We start from the raw sequence: 20,740 nt of genomic DNA, 5'->3' as shown, positions 1-20,740 counted from the left end.
TACAACTCTGGTTAAGTTGGGTAGGTACTACCAACCAGTACCAATATAGAAACCTGTCTCTTACAGATAGAATCAAATACCACGGAAGTGCGATTATTTCTCATTACACTCGTGACGTATCTACAATCCATCTTAACTTGATGAATACATTAATTAAATGTTTAATGTGTCCATTATTAGTCAGCACGTTGATGAAGTGATCCACGAAACCTGATGTTGGCTGTTAGAACAGGCCCGAAACTCTAACTTCCGGTCTCCAGCTCGACGAGAGACAGACGGGAAACGGAAGTGATGAATACTTCATTCGTGCCTGTCTATTTCCTCGCTGTTTAATCATGACTTGTAACTTGAAACTTACTGCTTTATTAGGCATTCTAGCCATCCTTGAATGTGGAAGGAGTTTTTCGCCAGTCATTCTCGTCGTTTTAGGTTCAAACAGTTGCTTACTAATTAATGTATTAGGAAACAAATTAACACATCATGTATATTTCAAAACAGCATCAGTGCCCTTAAACCTTAAGCCACGTGGATATTTTGAATTTTATCCTACATATGAAAACATCCATAAAGCACAAACGGCAGCAAATATCAGAAATCTTCACTGTCCAATCCACGCAAAATAGAAATTCACAGATGGATCTAATAGGACTATTGACAGGACACTGCCATCTCAAAAGACATACGCAGCTGTTGGGAGTGATATCATTAATAGCTTTGGAAAATGTGAATAGGATGAAGAAACGTCCTTTCATCTATGGTAAAAATAGTGGTGTAAAACCATTTTGTGGAACGAGAGGGGCGATTCCGGTTCTAATAAGGATAAGAAATTGTCTTTAACCATAAAATTAATGACAGTTTCGCTGTCATCCGAGAGAAATGGAATCGCAGTTAACGAAAAAGACATTAATTTTAAGGTTAAGGACAATTCCTTATCCTTATTAGAACCGGAATTGCCCTTCAGGAGACATCGCTTGGCACTCAAACGACAACCCAGGTGAACTTTATAGGGACTGTGGTACTGTCAAAAATATTAGGCAGAACGAGTAAGGTGTGACACAATTTGCCTATAACAAGGTCAACTAGAGAATATACGTCAGAAGTCAGTGCTATTGCTAAAAAAACTTCAGTATTTAAAATAGTCTAATTACTCTATTTATTTTAACATGGTTGCGGTGTAACAACACACAAATCAGCAGTAAAAATGAGCATCAACAACAATCGCAGCAATTTGCAAACTCTCGTTGCTCGATGGCACTGACTTGATCACGTGACACTTCAAAATCGTCTTACATAGCCTGAGTAGACAGGTACTTATAGCAGCTATGTGGACTATCTCCGAATCATTAATAATAATAATTAAAGAGGTTTTTTCTTACCGTGCGAGCATATCTGGTAATGTTTCTCCATCGGGGATCTTTTCGTTATAGTCTTGTTCCGAGTCCAGGCAGCCCTCGACCCCCAGTTTCTCTTCCCTGCCTCCCAGCATTTCTGCCTGCAGTGCCTCCAGCCTGTCTCTACCTTCTTTCCTCATCTCCGGCTTTCCTTCTTCTCCCTTCAGCTGTCCTGGCTCCATCTCCTGGAGCTGGTCCTGAGACTCACTGCTCCTCCAACCGAACTTCATGGGAAAGCCTATCGCCTGGTCCTCACACTGACAGTTAACACAATATATCTCATCTCAGTGGACTTTGAAGAAATACAGCATTTCAAAAATTCACTATCCTTGTAGCACAGAAAATATTTTTTTAAATGTTCACTTTTCGGTAAATTTAAAGTTATCTAGAAAAAATAATAAAAATTCTTGAATTCATGAATAAAATGCTGATCAAGCCGAAAACTGTACGATTTTTTTTTATTACCAGCAAAATTTTCGCTGGAAAGACGACAATATAAATACGTAGAAAACTTATCGCCCCCACGGACCGTATTTTGTATGCGTTTTATTGTGACATCTGTTTTCATTATGTTCATCATTGTAATATGTTCGAAAAAAAATTCTCTTTTAATTTATTTATTTACTAGCGCAGACCCGTGAAATATTATAATTGTAGGATTGAGAAGCTAAAAGTATTTTAAAAAAAACATTTGCCTCAGGATCATTGCCTTTCAAAAAAAAAGGGATTTACCTTTCAAAAATTAGTAAACTTGAAACATTACAAATGAAATTTATCCGACGAAATTATAAAAACAAAATTAGTTCATCTAAGCATCTGGCAAACATTTGAACAAAAGCAACACACATTTAAAATAAAGAATTATATTAATTAATAAAATAATTTTGGTAACTACACGCTTGTGAAACAGTTACATTTAGGTATCTAGGTACTTTTATCGCTTGTCTGAACAATCAGTTGCAATTATGAAAATGACTCTTAAATTTGATTTAAACTTTCATATAAAGCCGTATTCACCTACTGTTAAAAATATACATGCGTCTGCTCGCGGTTAGTCGTTTGCAAACATAACGGTAGAGCTCGCAGGTGAGTACGCGGCTTTACAGGATAAGACAAAGAATCACCGACAGCCGAAAAAAGGAATTTTAATCAATTTTTTTTATTAATCAATGTTTAAGTTTCTCACGGTTTCAATATGTTTTTTAAAGAACGCTTTATTAATTCTAAGGACGGGTTGTTTCGGAGAATTTGAACAATTCATCAAATTTTAACGTTCATTTTCAAGTTCTGTGAAAGATTTTTTCAAGTTCTGTTTTTATTTCAGTTTTTTCAAGCAACTAGCCTACAATGATATAAAAACAGAACTTGAAAAAGTCTTTCACAGACCCCGAAAATGAAAGTTGAAATTTGATGAATTGTTCAAATTCTCCGAAACAACCTGTCCTAAGTATAATAAAACTTACATATTTAGAATCAGCGTTTTCTTATTCTGGTTTTCTTCATACATAACACGTTACTGCACGATAGAATCCATTATGCAATTCGTTACCACCAGAACTTTTCTGTTATAGAAGCCACGCTTCTTATACCTCCCAGCCGTTGGCAGTTTCCTGCTTCAAAAGCGATTGCATGATTCCCAAGCCCGAAAAAATAAACGCCTCGTAAAATGAGGAAAAACATTTGTTTAGGTTTGTTCAACAGCGAACGCCACTATTTACGTAGAACAGTTGTAGCTGCTTCTAGAAGAATAAACAATAAAAAATAATCCAGCATACACGGAGGAACGAGAAAATATGTATAAATATTTAAAGGGAACTGTCAACGGAACATCATCGAATCATGATAAGTAGCATCATTGAAGGAAAAATTTGTTGGTTGTTTTTGGGCTGTTAAGACATTATGCGTTTCCTCTTTCTTGTTTAGCCAACATTTCAAACAGCCTTGCAGTGCCTCTCTGCCCCGATGATGAACATTGTGAGACTGTCTAAACACGGTTCCAGAAAGTGGAGAAAGCACATCTAAACGTTAAAAACCATGGGTAGTAATATCTTTAATTACATCTGCAGCATTTCATTATCTTGCGGAAATATCTGGACAGCATTACAAGCGAAGGTTATTGGTAAAATTCCGCAATCATCTTAACCGTTGAAAACAATCTCAGCTTATTTTTATAGTATATGTGCTTCATTTATTTTTATTAATTTATTCCTGGATAAACATATTATACATTTGTAAAATGTTTTGACTGTCCAGCTAAAATTATTTATTAACTGTACGCATACAGGGTGTTAAGGGTCATACTTGAGATTATAACGTTTTTTTTTCAAACTTAAAACATTAAACAAATCAGCAAGTATTGGATAGTTAGAATCGGGAAGAGGGGTTGGCCGGATGTAACGAAACGTTGATTTATTATTCCAAATAATGTCGGGAATCACGGGTTAAAGCACGTCAAGTACGTCCTCATGTATATATGCTTCTGTTTATAGAATCTATCTGTCATAAGGATATAAAGCGAATAGAAAATTTGAATGATTACACATCAAGAATAAAAATCTGGCGGAAAGAGATTAATGAAAATACTCTAAAAAAACATTAAAAACGACTTAGAAAACTAATAAAACAGAAATGAATAATTTTAGTCCTCGTCAGCACTGGTCACCCTAGGGAGGAGGACTAAGAAATACAATTTACTATATCATTATGTCATATTTTGTATGTACAATGTTTAAATAGTAATACAACTGCGCTGACATTAATTGCAATCACTGGCGACGCTTTTGGAAATATACGACAAGAACTCTTTTACTCCAAATATGAACGGTTGTTCAAACACTTCTCTAAAATTCTCATGGAGTCTAGATTAAGCATATTAAAAACGTTTAATGTGTAAAGTGGACATAAATACAGCACTTAAGTCTCTGAATAAGACGCAAACTACCATTTTAATTGATAAGGCATTGAAATATAAAAGGTCTTTAATGTGGTACAACTTTTTTTAGTACCCGTTATTGGGTAGTAGCAATAGCAAGTACAGCTTACTGGTGGACCTCGAACGGAACACTTCAAAGCGATTACACAATCTAACATCTAACTGGATTCGTGTCAGAAGTGAGGGCTAACGTCCATCAGTCAAGTGCAGCTAAGGCCATTAACACTTCCGACTATAACGAGTAGTGCTTAGAGCGTTCTTTGATAGCTATTGCAATGAACTGAGTAGAATGCCAGATGCCGAATGATTATTACATAACCCTTATCTATTGAGAAATAGTTGCAAGATACAATGTAATATAAAGATTTCGATGGGCTGGAAGAAAATAAAGAATTTTATGTAATTGTACACCGCAGATTATTACCATGTTGTAGGTTCCTTAGTCGAGGCGACCCTGATACAGACCGAGGAAGAAGTTGGCTGGCTGCATGGAAGAGAATTGGAGCAGGACGGGAAGAACTGCGTATCATCAAGCATTGTCGATCGATAAAGAATTTATAGATTCCCGAGTACGAAATGCAGATAAATAACAGTTCACGACGAATAGATTAAGAACACTTAGTCGTTGTGAACGGTTGTTTGTTAATTGGCGATCTACAGGCGTGACAACTGAAACGATAACAAGAGATTATAGATCTATTGTGCTCAGTCCTGGATTTGTCAATAGGCCTTATAGGCCGCGGCCTAGGGGCGGCAGAGTTCAGGGGGCGGCACTCGCTCGCTTTGGTAAGCCGTGTATGCGATTATCAAAAATATCAATACCTATCAAAAACTGTCTGCGACGAGTTCATTTGCTTAATGGCTGAGAAAGTACTGAAATGCATTAGTGATGAGATAAAAGAAGCTAAATACTTTTCTTTAATTGTAGACTCTACACCGGATGCAGCACACGTAGATCAACTGACACTTGTGATTAGATATGTTTTAAATAATGGAGAGTCATGTGAGAGATTTCTTAAATTCTTACCTTCTGTAGGACACAAGGCTCAAGATATGTTTGATGCCATTACTTTAGAGCTAGAAAAGTTGAACATAAATCTAGAAGACTGCCGGGGTCAGTCAAATGATAATGCCTCGAATATGTCAGGAATTTATAATGGTTTACAAGCCAAAATTCAAGAACAAGCACCACTTGCCATGTTCGTCCCTTGTGCAGCTCATTCATTAAATTTGGTGAGAACCTCGGCCGCTGAGTCTTGTACAGAAGCCTGTCACTTCTTCGTGTTGCTGGAAGAGGTATATACTTTCTTTGTGAAGTCAACCGATCATTGGAAAAAATTGGCTAATGAAATAGGAAAATGAAAGACGCTGAAGAGAGTAAACCTCACACGTTGGTCAGCAAGAGCAGATGCCTGTCAAATTGTAAGAGATTCCTTAGATGAAGTACTTAAGGTTTTAAAAATGATGAAAATGACGCTACACAGAAACCCATCCCACGAATTGAAGCAAAGGGAATTCGCATTAAATTGAAAAAAACTAGAAACGGCATTTATGATCGTATTTTGGAATGCTATTTTGGACAGATTAAATAAAGTGAGTGCTCAGATTCAGAACTCATCTGTTGATGTACTGACGGTATCTGATCTTTATAGATCTCTTCTCGAATTTACAATAGCAGAGCGAGAAAACTTTGATTTTTTCGAAAAAAGTGCAATTGAAATGAGCGCACTTAAGCAATATCAGGGCGACATTAAGAGTAAGAGGAACCCTAAGAGAAAAAACTTCATAGACGAAGCATCAAATGAGGAAATTGAAACAACCTCCAGAGACTCTTTCAGAGTCAACACCTTTTTGGTAATTCTGGACAATTTGAGAGCTGAGTTAGAGAGAAAACATGGTGCATATATAATCTTTAAAGAAAATTTTTCATTTTTAACAAGAATGAGTGAATTTTCAACACAAAGAGTCTCAGAAAAAGCTCAGTCTCTTGTGCAATATTACTGTAATGATTTAGAAGACGATTTAGTTCAGCAATGTGTACACTTTTGTAGTCACATTTCCTCTAATAAGACGGCAGAGAAACCTGAATCGACATCATTACTGAATCTTTTTAAGTTTTTGAGGAAACAATCTCTGTGTAATGTTTATCCAAACTTGTATATAGCTCTCCGCATCGCACTTTGCACCCCGGCCACAAATTGTTCCGGAGAAAGGAGTTTTTCCTGTTTAAAGCGTGTGAAAAATTACCAAAGGTCTTCACTGTCGCAAGAAAAACTTAACTCTTTGGCTCTTCTGAGCATTGAAGCAGACTTAATGAATACTATAAGCTATGAAGATATTATAGATGATTTTGTCAATAAAAAAATTGTAATTCTTGTTATTAAATTTTACTAATTAAATTTAATTTTAAGTTTAAAGTTTATTTTATTTTTGAATACTTACCTACTTCCTACATTTGAATATTTATTTTTAAAATTGTGTCACCTAATGGCAGCCTAAAAGTGAGTGATTATGTTTTATTTTTTTAATTTTTTTTTTTTTATGATAGATATTATCGGTGACAATTTCCAAGAAGGGGGTAGGGGGCGGCGCAAACGAAGTGGCCTATACTTGTGAAAAGTACAAATACGGCCCTGATTGTGCTAGATACCCTGAGGACCGGAGGTGAAACGTTAGAGACCGGAGTCAGTGGAGAACATTTGTGGAGGAGGCTAAATGATGTTTATGAAGACACGATGTTGAACAATAATGTAGTGTTCACATTATAAATCAAAAGTTCCCAGCGTCAATTTTATACCCAAGACTGGAAATATATCTATGAAAATGGTACAGTTAGCTACGCTATGTGCTCTCTTGAAAATTTTTTTAACAAATTTGTTAACCAATTTGATAACCAATTTCGTCAATTTATGATCGTATAATTTAAGAAAATTTTCTTTTCGGCAATGCTCTGTTTATATTATCATTCATAAAGCTTCCGGAATCATTTATAGCTAATGCCAGTCACAAAAAATGTCTTAATCGTCGCCTTTATTGTTTGTTGTGATTAGCTTATGAAATGGGCTGTACTTATCGCCAATACAAATAGAGCATACATAACTTTTTCATTTATTTATTCGTGGGTGGATAATTTTGACATTATTATTAATTCTCTATCACTGGACGAGAATTACCGATCTATATATTTTATTATTTACTGAAACGATATCTAGAAGTTTATACGTAAACTGACTGGCATTTTGCACATGTTTGAGTTTTATTAGAAATCTTGTCATTAATAATGTAATCAATAATCGTTAAGTTTTAAGAACACTTAACTTACTCCTAAGCACACACCTTCTTTTACATGAGATGAAATTTATACAAAACACGAGCCAATAGGTTCTCATAATAGATTATTTTTAGCAGAGTGAGCAAAAAACTGATAAAGATACTTAAAGTAAATTACTTAAGATAAACAAATAAATCTAAGGAATAAACAAACACATATATTCCTTTCTAAATCAGTTCTGGTCAGGGGTGAACAACATATTGTTTTTTTTTTAATTATTTGCAATTAGAGTAGGCTACTCCTGGTACCGCTTTACCGAGGCGCCGTATTTGTAATTTGCAAAAGTCACATTCTGATGTATAAGACCTTTCACTTATCATAATAAAAAGGACATCAAAATCCTTTGCAAATTTTAGCTGCCTTAAAGAAGTATGCACCCCCTAGCGCCTCTCGTCTATATAGGTTTTGTGCCAATAGAACAATGAACGATAACATAATTATTTCTGTGAGAAACTGTACTGCGCCAAATCCAAACTTGCAGAGGTGTAAGAACTATTTGATGCAGATACTGGTTAATTTTTGTCTTCGATGATTACATATTACAAATTCGAGGTTTTACTATCAAAAATATTGAACAATTTACTGTACTTGTTAATATGAGCACCTAGTACAATATTTTTGTTTTATTTGAGATATGATGTAGAAGGAAAATAAAGCATATTATCTCCGCTGTAAACGACAGCCGGAACGACACGACCTCAACTAGTTTGCACCCTTCGTACTGTAAAGAACTCGTATTATCGAGGTCAAGGTATTCTTCTGAAGAGATAAAGGATGTTTTACGACTTGTTTGTTCTGAAATAACATGGATCGTGGAGGAGCATAATATGAAGATTTTACCGACGATTTGAGCGCAATAAAATATCTGAGATTCCACTCACTTAACTAACAAGTATTCTAGTATGTACTCGTATACACATCAAATATCTAAACTTATTAAGAGGAATGGCTGCGCGGCCTTTTTTCATACAAAACTTAAATTTAGATTTGATCAAATCAAATATCGGATATTTGCTCTTTTATTTATATGTTTTTAAAATTAGAATATAAAAACCATTAAAGAATTCAATTTTTGCATTATTTTCAAAGCAACCTTGACATTTTTTGTGAGTTAATTGTAACTACTAAAAAAATAATCTTGCCTTTCCTACTGTGTCAGAATTTTATTTTAAATGGCGTTCTTTGGGTATAAATTTTTATTTATATACGACAAATTTGTTTTCCAACGTAAATCGGTAGTTTGTAATTTAAATTTACGCCTACCAAAATGCTTTTTCAATAATTTTTATTTTATATTTCATTATATTTGCAAAATAAATAGATTTTTTTTAAACCATCACAAATCACAACTAATTGCCAAAGTTACTTTAAAATCATGAAAAATAGAATTACTTATTTTATAATTTACTAGGAGCTATCCATAGGAGATAGATATATAACACCATGGACTTTTCTATAGGCCTTTTTACGATATACTATTCCGTTATACACTATTTTGTCTCTGTCTAAAAAAAAAATAAACTTTGTCTAAACCTTATTTATGTGTCTCATAAGGTTTAGACAGAGTTAGCAATTTAAGCACCCGAAAATCTTTTTTTACGACTTGATTACAAACATCGATTTTTCTCTACTTTCTATAAATATAATATGCATGTATTAGATATTTAAACCTTCCTGAAGAAATTTTCTAAATGATAGTAAAACTATATCAAAATCCGTTGCATGGTTTAGAAGAACTAAGCGCACAAACAGACTACTTTATTTTGGTATAATATAGAGAAAATACAAATAAATAATGGAGCACGTATTCGTACTAGGTATTTGCTATACATTATAATGTTAAAAAAATATTTCTCTGTTTGGTTTGGTATTTTGGTCACAAATCCAAATTTAAGTTTTGTATGAAAAAGTACTCGCAGCTGTTCCTCTTAAGCTATTAAATTTCAAGGTTTCAGGTCGCATTCTATCACCATCTTATTGTTTCCTTTCATTTCGTTCGTGTCCAAGCTATTTAGTATTTAGTCCAAGTTTCTAACTCTCCGTGTCATTAGCCTATTTTAGGGCTTCGTACTTTTTATTACAAAGTAGGTAATTCTACTGTTTACTATTTGCTGTCTACTGTCTTCAGGGGATTACTGTTTCATGTCACGGAGTCCCTGTTTATTGTCTATTTTTCGTGTAAACAGTCTAACGAGAAGTAGACAAATATTATTAGAGGAGATAAAAAAAACCTTCTGCTCATAAATATATTCAAAGAAAATAAACAGAGCGGAAGATAAGAATCGTCGAAATATGTATGTAAAAATAGGTATTGATATGAAAACCAACAACGGTCTATAACGACTCTATGTAATAACATACGTTTTAAATAACTTTACGGAAATCTGTTGACTTTCATTAGATATCGGGGTCGAATACTGAGCAGACTCTCAGTGTTTTCTTTGTGCACAAAAGACTGTGTGTCCATTTACAACATACGTGTAAAAACTATATTCTTTAACTGTCCTGCAGCCAAGTGGGGGAGTAGATAGTACCCAAAATTACTATCCTCCACAGACATAGGAATTAATAGACGAGAAGATAATGGCGAGGGGTAAAATCAACTGTTGAAGAACGAAGGGAGTAAGGCTGACTGTGATTCGTCAATAAATCAATCTGACAGTAAATAGGCATCTCGCATTATAATATCACCATTTAGTTCTTAAAAGTAAAATCTGCTTTTGAATGAATAGACATTTCTACATGGGAGCGCAAATTACTCGCCACGTTATGAACTAATTTGCGAAGTCCAAATTCGGCAAAGTAAGGCAGCTTCTATTTTCAGAGTCGTAGTTAGTTTCAGAGTATTTAGTTAAGACACTTTTACAAATGTCTCATAATTTACTTACCCCAGTAAACAACGATGAGCACACTTGAGAATCGCTACATTGTGATGTGATAGTATATGTTTCTAAAACTGATCCATATAATACGGTGTGAATAAGCTTAAAATAAAGTAAAATAATGCTTACTTATGGAATGTAATACGACAATTGGGTTTATTCTCTTTTTCACATCTATTTTTACAAGTTTTCATATCACAAGTCAACATTTTGCCGTGTTATTTCGTAAAATGAACCGATGATGCCTCGACCATAGTTCGCACAAGAATGATGACGTCACGTTTTCAAATTTCACTTGAGGCCATATGCGAGCCCAGCCGGCTCAATGGAACCGGTATGGGGAGTGGGGATAATACGCTTTTAATCACTAAGGGCAGGTCTACTAATATTCATATGTCTATGCTATCCTCCTTATATTAGCTTAAATACTTGACATATCATTTTAGTGGTGACCGGATAACTCATCAAAATGATAATTCATCACATCTTTAAAAAGTTATATAAAGTGATGAAACAAAAACTTTATTAACTGGGTTAAGTAGGTTAGGTTAGGTTTATTTTTTTATCGTTTTTAATGACTTTATATCACTTTTTAAAAATGTGTTGAATTGTCACTGTGTTGAGTTATCATGGAACTCATTTTAGTATTTTACGTATTTCTGCGCAAATATATAAGTTACCATTAACAATTGACTGAATAATTGGGATGTTTATAGTTTAAAAGCCCATTACACAAAAAAATGCATGGGGTCGTCGGAAGACCCACTTGGATACAGACGTTTTGTTTGGCTTGTCAAGAGTTAAAAAAGAAAAAAAAGGAAGCAAAGTTTTTTTCGGAGCCCGCATTAAATAAAAACGCTTCCATTTTTCAAACCAGCTCGCGATGCTAATCTGTGAGTGATTGATTAGATTGCGTAATAAATTATAGTTAACCGAGCTAAACTAACGGCGATAGTGTGATATGGGCAGGGGGGTTACTGTAGCCTTCAGGCTATATGCTACAGTACCGTACGGGTTAAATTTATATTATTAGCAAGAGAAGGTCACGATGAGCGACTGATATTAATTTACTTATGTTGATGTGAATAGGGAAATTAAAGTACATGAAGCCCGGAGAACATAAACATATTATTACATTTTATCTACAGCGGTTACGTATTTGCTAATAGAATTATTTTTCACATTAGCTCCCTATCTCTTTGGAGATGCTGTGTAAAGCGTTTATTATGTTTTAAGATAAATATTGTCATTAAAAAAACATAACCTTTCGCAAACACAAATATACCGCACATTTTATTAAAACGTTAAGTGTTTATATACAAATAAAGTGATTTAAGGCGAATCTTAATGCCAAATCACTATTTTGATTAATCTTTATAGCGAATTGGTGTACATTATGAATACCGAAAAATGTTTGTATGCTTTAGATGAATTTAAGGTTTTTATATCGTTTTGCTTGAGTTGAATACAAATAAAAAAATAAATTACTCAATAAAAAATATAAATGTAAACTACAAAAAAAAATTTTTTTTCAATAGAAATGTATGAACGCGTAAAGGAAACAACTTTTAAAAAATACGTTACTATAGCTAAGATTATCTGTGACAGTTTCACTTGATTAACTTTTTTGCTTTCCTATAAAATTATAAAATTATTTACAAAATAAATAAAAACCAATTTTGTGCTTGAAATCGAACGTTTCTAGACTTCGTTTGTCAAGCGATTTTAATGCCTATTACCTACAATATAAGGTATATCAAGAATATACACATTTTTGGCTTGTAGCTTCCTCTTAAACAAAGATTGGTAAGTATCTATTACCGTATAAATTCTATCATATACACTTAACGGTATGAAATGAAACACATTGTAAAGAACCGCTAAATTACCGATAAATATTTGGATTTAAATTAATTATTTTCTCAACAAAAGATAATATATAGATAGCTTCATTCAACAATATGTAATGAATCTGTCTGGAATAATTTGCATTTCCCGTGCGCATGTTTCGCGGAAAAGAACACTATTTTAAGGAATCTCAGAAATATAAATTATTCCAGACAACTGAAAAATGCTTCTTTGCAGACAACTGAAAAATTGCGCTTTGAAAACTTTCAGTGGGTTTATACGAGTACATCTGAGAATCACGAATAATGTTTCACGAAGTCTATAATGTTACGAATATATTGGCAAATCATATAAAACTTTTTTTTTTCAATTTGGCCGAAGTAAAATCTAGAATCATTCTTGGTTTTTAAGATTTTTTAACTTCGGCTTGAGAGATATTTACGTTCCTCAAGTTACTTTCGGCAAGGTTTTAAAATATTTTGTAGGTAACGTATCTCGTAGATTTTAACGTATTTTGTAGGTAATGCTCTTAAAAACGCCGAATTTCACATTTTTTTCTAATTTGCCTTTTCGTAATAATGTGACAAAATAGTATCTAATTATTTTAAAATTCTTTATGTTTCCAATTCTATGTTCCCAGTTCTATGTTCCTAGTTCTCCGTTACCATCTCTACATTTCCCGTTTTACGCTCTCTATGTTCTCAGTTCTACGTTCCCAGTTTCTCATTTTTTGTTTCTAATTCTATTTTTTTCTACGTTCACAATGCTAACTTGTGTGTTCACTTAGTTCTTCGGTGCTTGTTCTGTGCTTCAAGTTTACCCTCTCAGTTCTTCATTCCTATTTCCTCGCTCTATATTTTCAGTTCCTCTTTCTGCATTCCCAGTTCCATGTTCTACGTTAGTTCCACATTCTAAGTTCTAAGGCTCTAGTTCTTCGTTCCCAGTTCCACTATTCCAATCAAGCAATCTTCCGAACAGGCCTTCCATTGATATGCTTGGTGTAACTATAAGTGACCAGCTCAGGTACGGGGGCTCCATCGAAGCCAGAGTAAAGTTGGCCTCTCAGAAGCTGGGCGTACTGTACAGGGCCCGCAGATACTTTAATAGTACACAACTGCTGACCCTGTACAAATCGCAAGTGCGCCCTACTGTCGAATTTGGCAGCCATCTCTGGTCCGGAGCCCCTAAATACTTGAAAAAAACCCTTGACTCTGTGCAAAAACGGGCGGTCCGTTTGATAGATTCCGTAATCTTAACAAACGGACTGCAATCTTTAGAGCACAGGCGTCAGGTAGGTATGCTGTCCTTGTTCTATCGGTATTACAATGGAAGATGCTCTGAGGAACTAGCGTCATTGATCCCTTCGGCACCTTTGCGTAGTCGGGATACACGCCAAACGCGCGCCCAACATTTGTACACGGTTGACATTTGTCACATGAGAACGGGTCGCTTCTACGATTCGTTCTTAAGTTCAACAGCTCGGCTGTGGAACGAGCTGCCGGCCTCTGTGTTTCCTCCCTCCTACAACATGGGACTCTTCAAGACCCATGTTCACTCCTTCCTCTCCACAAAAAGACCCTCCACACAGCATCCCCAAAGATGACATAGGCCCTGAGGGAAATTATTTTCTTCAGGGCCTCCTGTGTGGAGTTAACATAAAAAATAAAAATAAATTCCAAGGCCCTCCCGACCTGGCACGACTAGCGCCGCAATGTGACGTCAGTCCCACTTCTAGCCCCGCCACCACCGTCGTATATTCATTCATCCATTGTCCATTGCCGTAACGGAACACAAGGTCTAATGTTGTATTAGCTATTAGCCAAGTATGAGGATACTGACTTGTAAGCAATAAGCGCCGATCTGGTCATAGGAATGTCTGTAGAATGTAGAAACATGAACAAAGCTGTAGGCATTTCTTCATCTAATAGTCCATGGTTAATGTACAGTTTATTTTACATCCAGTGAGACGGATATTTAGCCTTCAATGGTATAAGCCTGACATTCAAATAGAGTGAAAAATAATTTTATGATGAACTACGCAAAACTAGTTGAGAATTAATTGAGTAAGTTAAATATCAAGGGATGATTTTTATTGAAAACTATTAACTTTGTGCATAATCACAAACGATATAAGCCATGTTATCTTTCGAGCCTCCTTGAATTGTATAGGCTTGATTTCTCCCGATAGTTCCTGTTTATTCAAAAGAAAATATGTATTACTCTTTAAGTTATAAAACACCCCTCAACATAATATGTTAACTTTTAAGACGATTGAATATCCTAAAATAAAGTCGAAATCTTAACGACGTAAGTGAAGAAGGCGTGTACAAAAATGTTCGGAGCGCGACCAGGCGTATTGGACGGACCTACGGTCGAATTTGCTCTAACAGGCCTAGAAAATTGATCTTTCCGCGGCATTTATTTTAATTAATTCTGATTAACGTGATACTAAAATTCCAGATGTTTCTCACTGAATACCTCGGGAAGTTACTAATTCATTGCCTAGAAAAATAAAATCTGGTGTATATCGCTAATTTTATATATGAAAACCGTTTGTCGTATTAATATTTTAATAGTAAGGTGCTGTTTTTTTTTTCTGAAAAAATATATTATAGTTACGAATTCGTCGGAATTAATTAAAATGTAAGCCTCGAGCAAACAGTAATTACAGTCTCGTGTCGCTCTATTTAAGCATCAGTGTTTTTCAGTATTTTAGTAAGCACGTACCATACGAATGGCAAAATAAATATATGGAACTAATATTTTAAAAAATGGGCAACATTAATTGAATGTTTTTATTATTAAATGTGAGAGTTATGACTCGATGTAAGCCTGCAAAATATAGTAATTTCGTAGAAATTCTGCCATGAGAAGGGTGAGAACGTTCAATATAAAATTAAATTGGATGTCTGGAAATTTTATGTACGATTACAGAACAAGGCTGAATTGAAGCAAGCTATTTTGAGTAGTTGAAATTATTTGTCTATTGGCGTAACTACGCTGTTTCTTGAAGGAAATGGTTTTAGTATTATGATTGAATAGTGTCATCAAATTTCCGTAAAAACCGGTTTCCAACAAAACAATTTTCCATTATTTACATTCTGTCCATACAAAAACCATTGGAGGCATAAGAATCCATGAAATTAAATTGAAAGATTCTAAAATGTTTAATTGCTTATGTGTAGGAAAGTAGGTTCTGTTTTTATGATCTCAAAATATTCCTGGAAACCTGATTTTTTATGAATGTTACTCGATGGGGATCAGATCAGGTTTAATTTAACCATGGTACTTAGAGCTGCATATAGGTATGTCTAAAAACAAGTTATTTTTAAGATAATGCAATAATGAACATTAAAAATTCTAACTTTTACACCGAGAAAAGGGAGTGTTGCTTATTGAAAATGTTTTCAAATGATAGGTAATCCAGTTGATAAACTTTCAGTAAATTCTTAATATATCAGAACACGTGATCATGTACCTGAATTTACCTTGATAAAGTACGATGACAAAATGCGGATTTTTATGAGTTATGTGTTCGTATTTTACTAAAAGTTAATTAGGAAACCTATCAATTAATTCGTTCAGTGCCTGCAATCCCATTTTTAACAGGAGTACGAATAATTTGAAGAGAGTCTTGTCAAATTAGCAATATTCAATAACAGTAATTTATCTCCGTGCAAAACGTATGTTTAAAAAAAAATTCTTTATACATCAAATACACCCGCAAGCGAATTTATACGCGTATAATTAAGTCATATAAACAGAATTCCGGAAATTTTTACTTTGTAACAAATGGTTTCCGTATAACTTTTGTAACAATAATTTCTGGTTGGGGGTGGTAGGGCAAAGGACCAAATTGAATGATACCATAATGTGGTCTTCTCCCGGGATCTTACAAGGGAGCATTTATCTCCCGCGGGTACCTACCTACAGGAGTATTACTGCTAATTAAACATTAGCGCTGCCTCTCTGCTGTTTTATGACCCCCATTTACATAAGTATCCCCCATTTACAACACTTAACGAGGGAAGAAAGGGGACAGATTACGGTGCTTATTTCTAGAACCATAATTATGTAAGGTAAAACGTTTTTAATATTAAAACATAGCAAGGCGTCCTTCATAATTATTGTGCGATCATAAGTATATTTATTTAAAGACCTGTCAACAATCTTGTAGGTATGCAAAATTCAAAATAAAATTAGAATGTTGGAAATAAATTTAAAACCTCTACATATGTAGATTTGATATAAATAGATTAGATATATTTTGGTGGCTTATCGCAGTTTGACGAAAATGCCTTCAAAATACGGAACCACGAATCACGGGAAAAAATTCTTAGTTTTACCACTATTTTTTAATCCGTTTCTAAAATTGTAAATGATGTATTATTTTTTACCGGAATGCTCATTTACAAATCGCGTATCAAGGAACATAGGTAATTTTTTCCTTTTGGCTCGGTGTAATCTGAGGCAGTTAGAATTTCTCGACCAGTTTCCGTGTTATAATATAGAAATAGATTATCTAGGTAGATACGACAAAAACAGAACAAAAATATACACGCAATACGCCCGTAATATTTAAAAATAAAATTAAAAACTTTTTAACAATTAATTAGCTATTTTAGTTGAGTGTTTAGACGAAAAAACGCAAGGCGAGTCATTTTTAAAACTTTTTATGTTTGCATTCAAAATTTAGTATTTCAATAATTATATGCTTATTTTTAAAAATAAAAATTGAAAGTGTAAAATTATAAATTTTCAAAACAGTTTTACTTTTTGTATGCGTTCAGAAATATACCATTTATTTGTATTTTATTGAGAGGCGGAAATACACCCAATTTGTCCGACATTATGACAGCGCCTGAAGGGTTAAACTATGATTAAAATTGTTTTGTTTCCCAATTTTCAACATAATCTGAAGTATGCATCATAGCAACATGCTGTTAAATTAGCACTTACTTGTACCAATATCTAAAAAAACCAAAACAAGTGGTACTTACATAGTTCTCTGTGTCAAAATAATGACTATAATACAGATAGTAAGTGGTACTTACATAGTTCTCTGTGTCAAAATAATGACTATAATACAGATAGTAAGTGGTACTTACATAGTTCTCTGTGACCAAATAATAACTATAATACATATAGTAAGTGGTACTTACATAGTTCTCTGTGACCCAATAATGACTGTAATACAGATAGTAACTTATCTAGCCATAGGATAAAAAAGACAACTAGAAGTGTCTCATAATAATAAAAGTAATATTTGGCTAATTTATATAGCGCCGTTTTCGTGCAAATTACCTTAAAGGCGCTCTTCTATATAGATTTGAATGGAAACAAATGATATACCCCTGAGCTAGTACCTTTTGGTTCTATATCATTTACCAGGCAGTCTGTTTATGGCCTGTCTCTCTTACACTTGCCTGAAATTGTATATAGCCATTTGCTATCCCATTTGAATTTTGTAATCAAGGTGAAATCACGAGTTTTGCATGGAAATAAGTACAATGACAAAGGTGAGTAACAATTCAACACGCTTTTGAAATGTGATACAAAGCCATTAAAGGTGAAAAAAAACTATCCTATAAACCTTACTTAACCTATTTAACCTAGCTTTTTCATCACTTTTTGCCCGGTTACCGGAAATATAGGCTCAAATATTTCGATTACAAAACAAGCCCACAAGACACTACTTTTGTTATTTTTTATTCATTTTATCTAACAGATATAATAGTATCGAATGGACATCTATGGTATTCATTTCTACATTATAATGTTATCTGGTAGATAGGATGCAACTCCAACCAAATAATTTTTAGTTTTATTCCTTTATTTTCCCAATTTTTACATTAATTACATACAATATTATATAAATCAATACGAATAATGGGAACCCACTAAGGCGCAGCCTGTGCGTGGGTAATATATTGAAGTTATTATATTATTGTACCTAGAAATAAACAAACTGTGGGCATATAAAACAAAAACAAAATTACATTTTGTCTAAGCGGTTTGTATAAAAAGTGTTTACAATAGTGTATAGTGAAATTATAAGTGTTTAGTGTAATATATGGTGAAAATTTTATGAGAAACATAAATTGATACAAATTAAATAAAAAAAGTTTCAACTGCTGTATCGAAAAGCCATAATTTTAACTCTTTTAAATATTGAGGAAGTTTAGTAATCACTTGAATATTTTTCCGTAAAAGATTGAAAGTACGAGGTCCAATGAAACTGCAGTGTGTTTGCATTTGTTTTGTGTTCGTTTGGGGGGTATAAAATAAATTATTATTTCTAATGTTGGTTCTGTTTTCATTTATTTAGAATTTATTTTTGTTTTTAAAGATGTATTTCATAGTTTGCAAAATAAATAGTTTACGGAGACAGAATAGTTTAGATTCTTTGTATAACTCATCTGATGAAAATGTTCTTTTCCGACTATACATAACTTTGATGATATAATTTTGAGTTATTTGTAAAGGTTTTATATGTGCATGAAGCGCACCGCCCCATCCTTTAACAATAATCCCTTTCAATCTCCCCGACACGTCTATAAGTTCTAGCATAATACAACACAATTTAGGCAATACACAAATCAGGCTACTCGAAATTGAGTGAATGCTTTGTGATTGGTTATCTACCTTTATGAATTAATAAACGGAACAAAATGAAACGATATATGTATAACTTAAACATCAGGCAAGGCGGGCAACAACCCAAGGCATTATTAACAAGCATAATTCGGAGGCAAGGAACCGCTTGACACGAAAGAGCTAAATGTTATTTATGATGTGATATTAAAGGCGAAAAAGGTAGTTCTGAGTGAGAGGACCGACCAGCGCGGCTATTGAATAAATCAGTTGATCGATCTCGCTTCAGTGGATTTGTGCCAGAGCTATAATGGTAGCCGAGGGCTTACAATAGATTCCCGTTAACTGAAGTTGATTGAACTGAAGTACTGTAGCTCGAGGTCAAAGGTCGGATGTCAATTTTAGATGAAAATGAGTTGTATGAGACTCCTGGATTATTTTGTGTTAGTAATATTGTAAATATGGTAGAAAATTTGATGAAATATTGTCAAATAGTTCAAATTTTATCAGATATCTCCAATATGGTACTTATTTAATAAAATATAATTTAATCACTGAAGAAGAAGATAATACTAATAAACCGAAGAAAGAAATAAAAAAGGAAATCGAACCCAGTATCTCTTACTGGGACAACGCATCTAAGCACTCGGCCATTGCGACCTGGTTTTTTATGTCATTAGAGTTCAAACTCACTTATCTTCAACTATTTTTTCTCACACTTTTAGGCTGCTATGTTTTTTGTATGATTACACATTTCTGAACGAATTTACTTGTAATATGCGGATAGTGTCTCGGATACACCTATCCGATTTTGTTTATATCATATTGTAATTGTAGTTCACATTATTATAACTGTTTGACTTCTAAATAAAATAATAAAAAATGAATTTTTAAAATTGGTCAATATCTCCAATGTCATCAAATTTCGTAAAATATGGTCAACAAGTTGACATGTTGAAAGTCAAGGAGCACACCGCTTACTCTATATAGGGCAGGGATGGCCAACAGGTCGACCGCGGTCTACCGGTCAACCGCGAAGCTGATTTAGGTAGCCCGCGAGAGTAAAATAAAGTGAATAGGAAAATATGACAAAATAACATTATTTTGAGATGTATTCGCACGAAGGACTAAATAAGGTACCTACTCACACGCTTCGGTCGCTGAACAGTTGGAAAATTTGCACCTGGAGTTTGAAAGAAGGTTTGCGGATTTTGCCGCTCTCGAAGAAGTATTTTAAGTTTCATGGTATTCCCATTTAATGAAAATATTGATATTGACAGCTTAACCGTTAAAATCGGTAACTTAACCGATACTGAATCTGTTGTGGTCCAAGAAGAAATAATTAAAATGAGAAGCGACATATTTTTGAAAGCCAGGGCGCTCTGGCTAAAATACCAGATGGTAGTACAGATTTTTGGAAACTGATTTGCAAAGAAAAGTTTCCATGCCTAAGAAAGGTAGCTTTAAAGGTATTTGACGTCGTTTTTCGGTTCTACCTATCTTTGCGAATCAACATTTTCAACGATGAATGCAATCAAAACCAAACATCGTTCCCGCATAACAGATGCCCACTTAACTTCATGTTTGCGAATCTCAGTTACTTCGTACATTCCCCAATATGATAAGCTTGTGAAGAATATGCAGTGTCAAACATCCACCCTAAAATGAAAAGCTGAATGAAATGCTTTTATTTGTTACATTGCATTAACAAATTCTTACACATTTATAGCAAAATAGTTTTATTTTGTCACTTTTAAACTCT

At 34.0% G+C, this 20,740-nt stretch overlaps 1 protein-coding gene across 1 annotated transcript in view; it reads right to left on the bottom strand.

Annotated features, from left to right (window-relative positions):
• The window catches only part of LOC149423304 (uncharacterized), a 109,907-nt gene that overhangs the window by 69,619 nt on the left and 19,548 nt on the right, over positions 1-20,740 (bottom strand). The window contains exon 2 of the mRNA XM_089632642.1: positions 1,377-1,776. Within this exon, the coding sequence (XP_089488768.1) occupies positions 1,377-1,621 (245 nt within the window). The 5' untranslated portion in view covers positions 1,622-1,776. The remainder of the gene's footprint in view (positions 1-1,376; positions 1,777-20,740) is intronic.

The sequence above is a fragment of the Hesperophylax consimilis genome, chromosome 6 (genome assembly GCF_061612785.1).
Source record: "Hesperophylax consimilis isolate HC1 chromosome 6, BYU_Hcon_1.0, whole genome shotgun sequence".
Classification (NCBI taxonomy): domain Eukaryota; kingdom Metazoa; phylum Arthropoda; class Insecta; order Trichoptera; family Limnephilidae; genus Hesperophylax; species Hesperophylax consimilis.
This window is presented reverse-complemented; position numbering and strand designations above follow the sequence as displayed.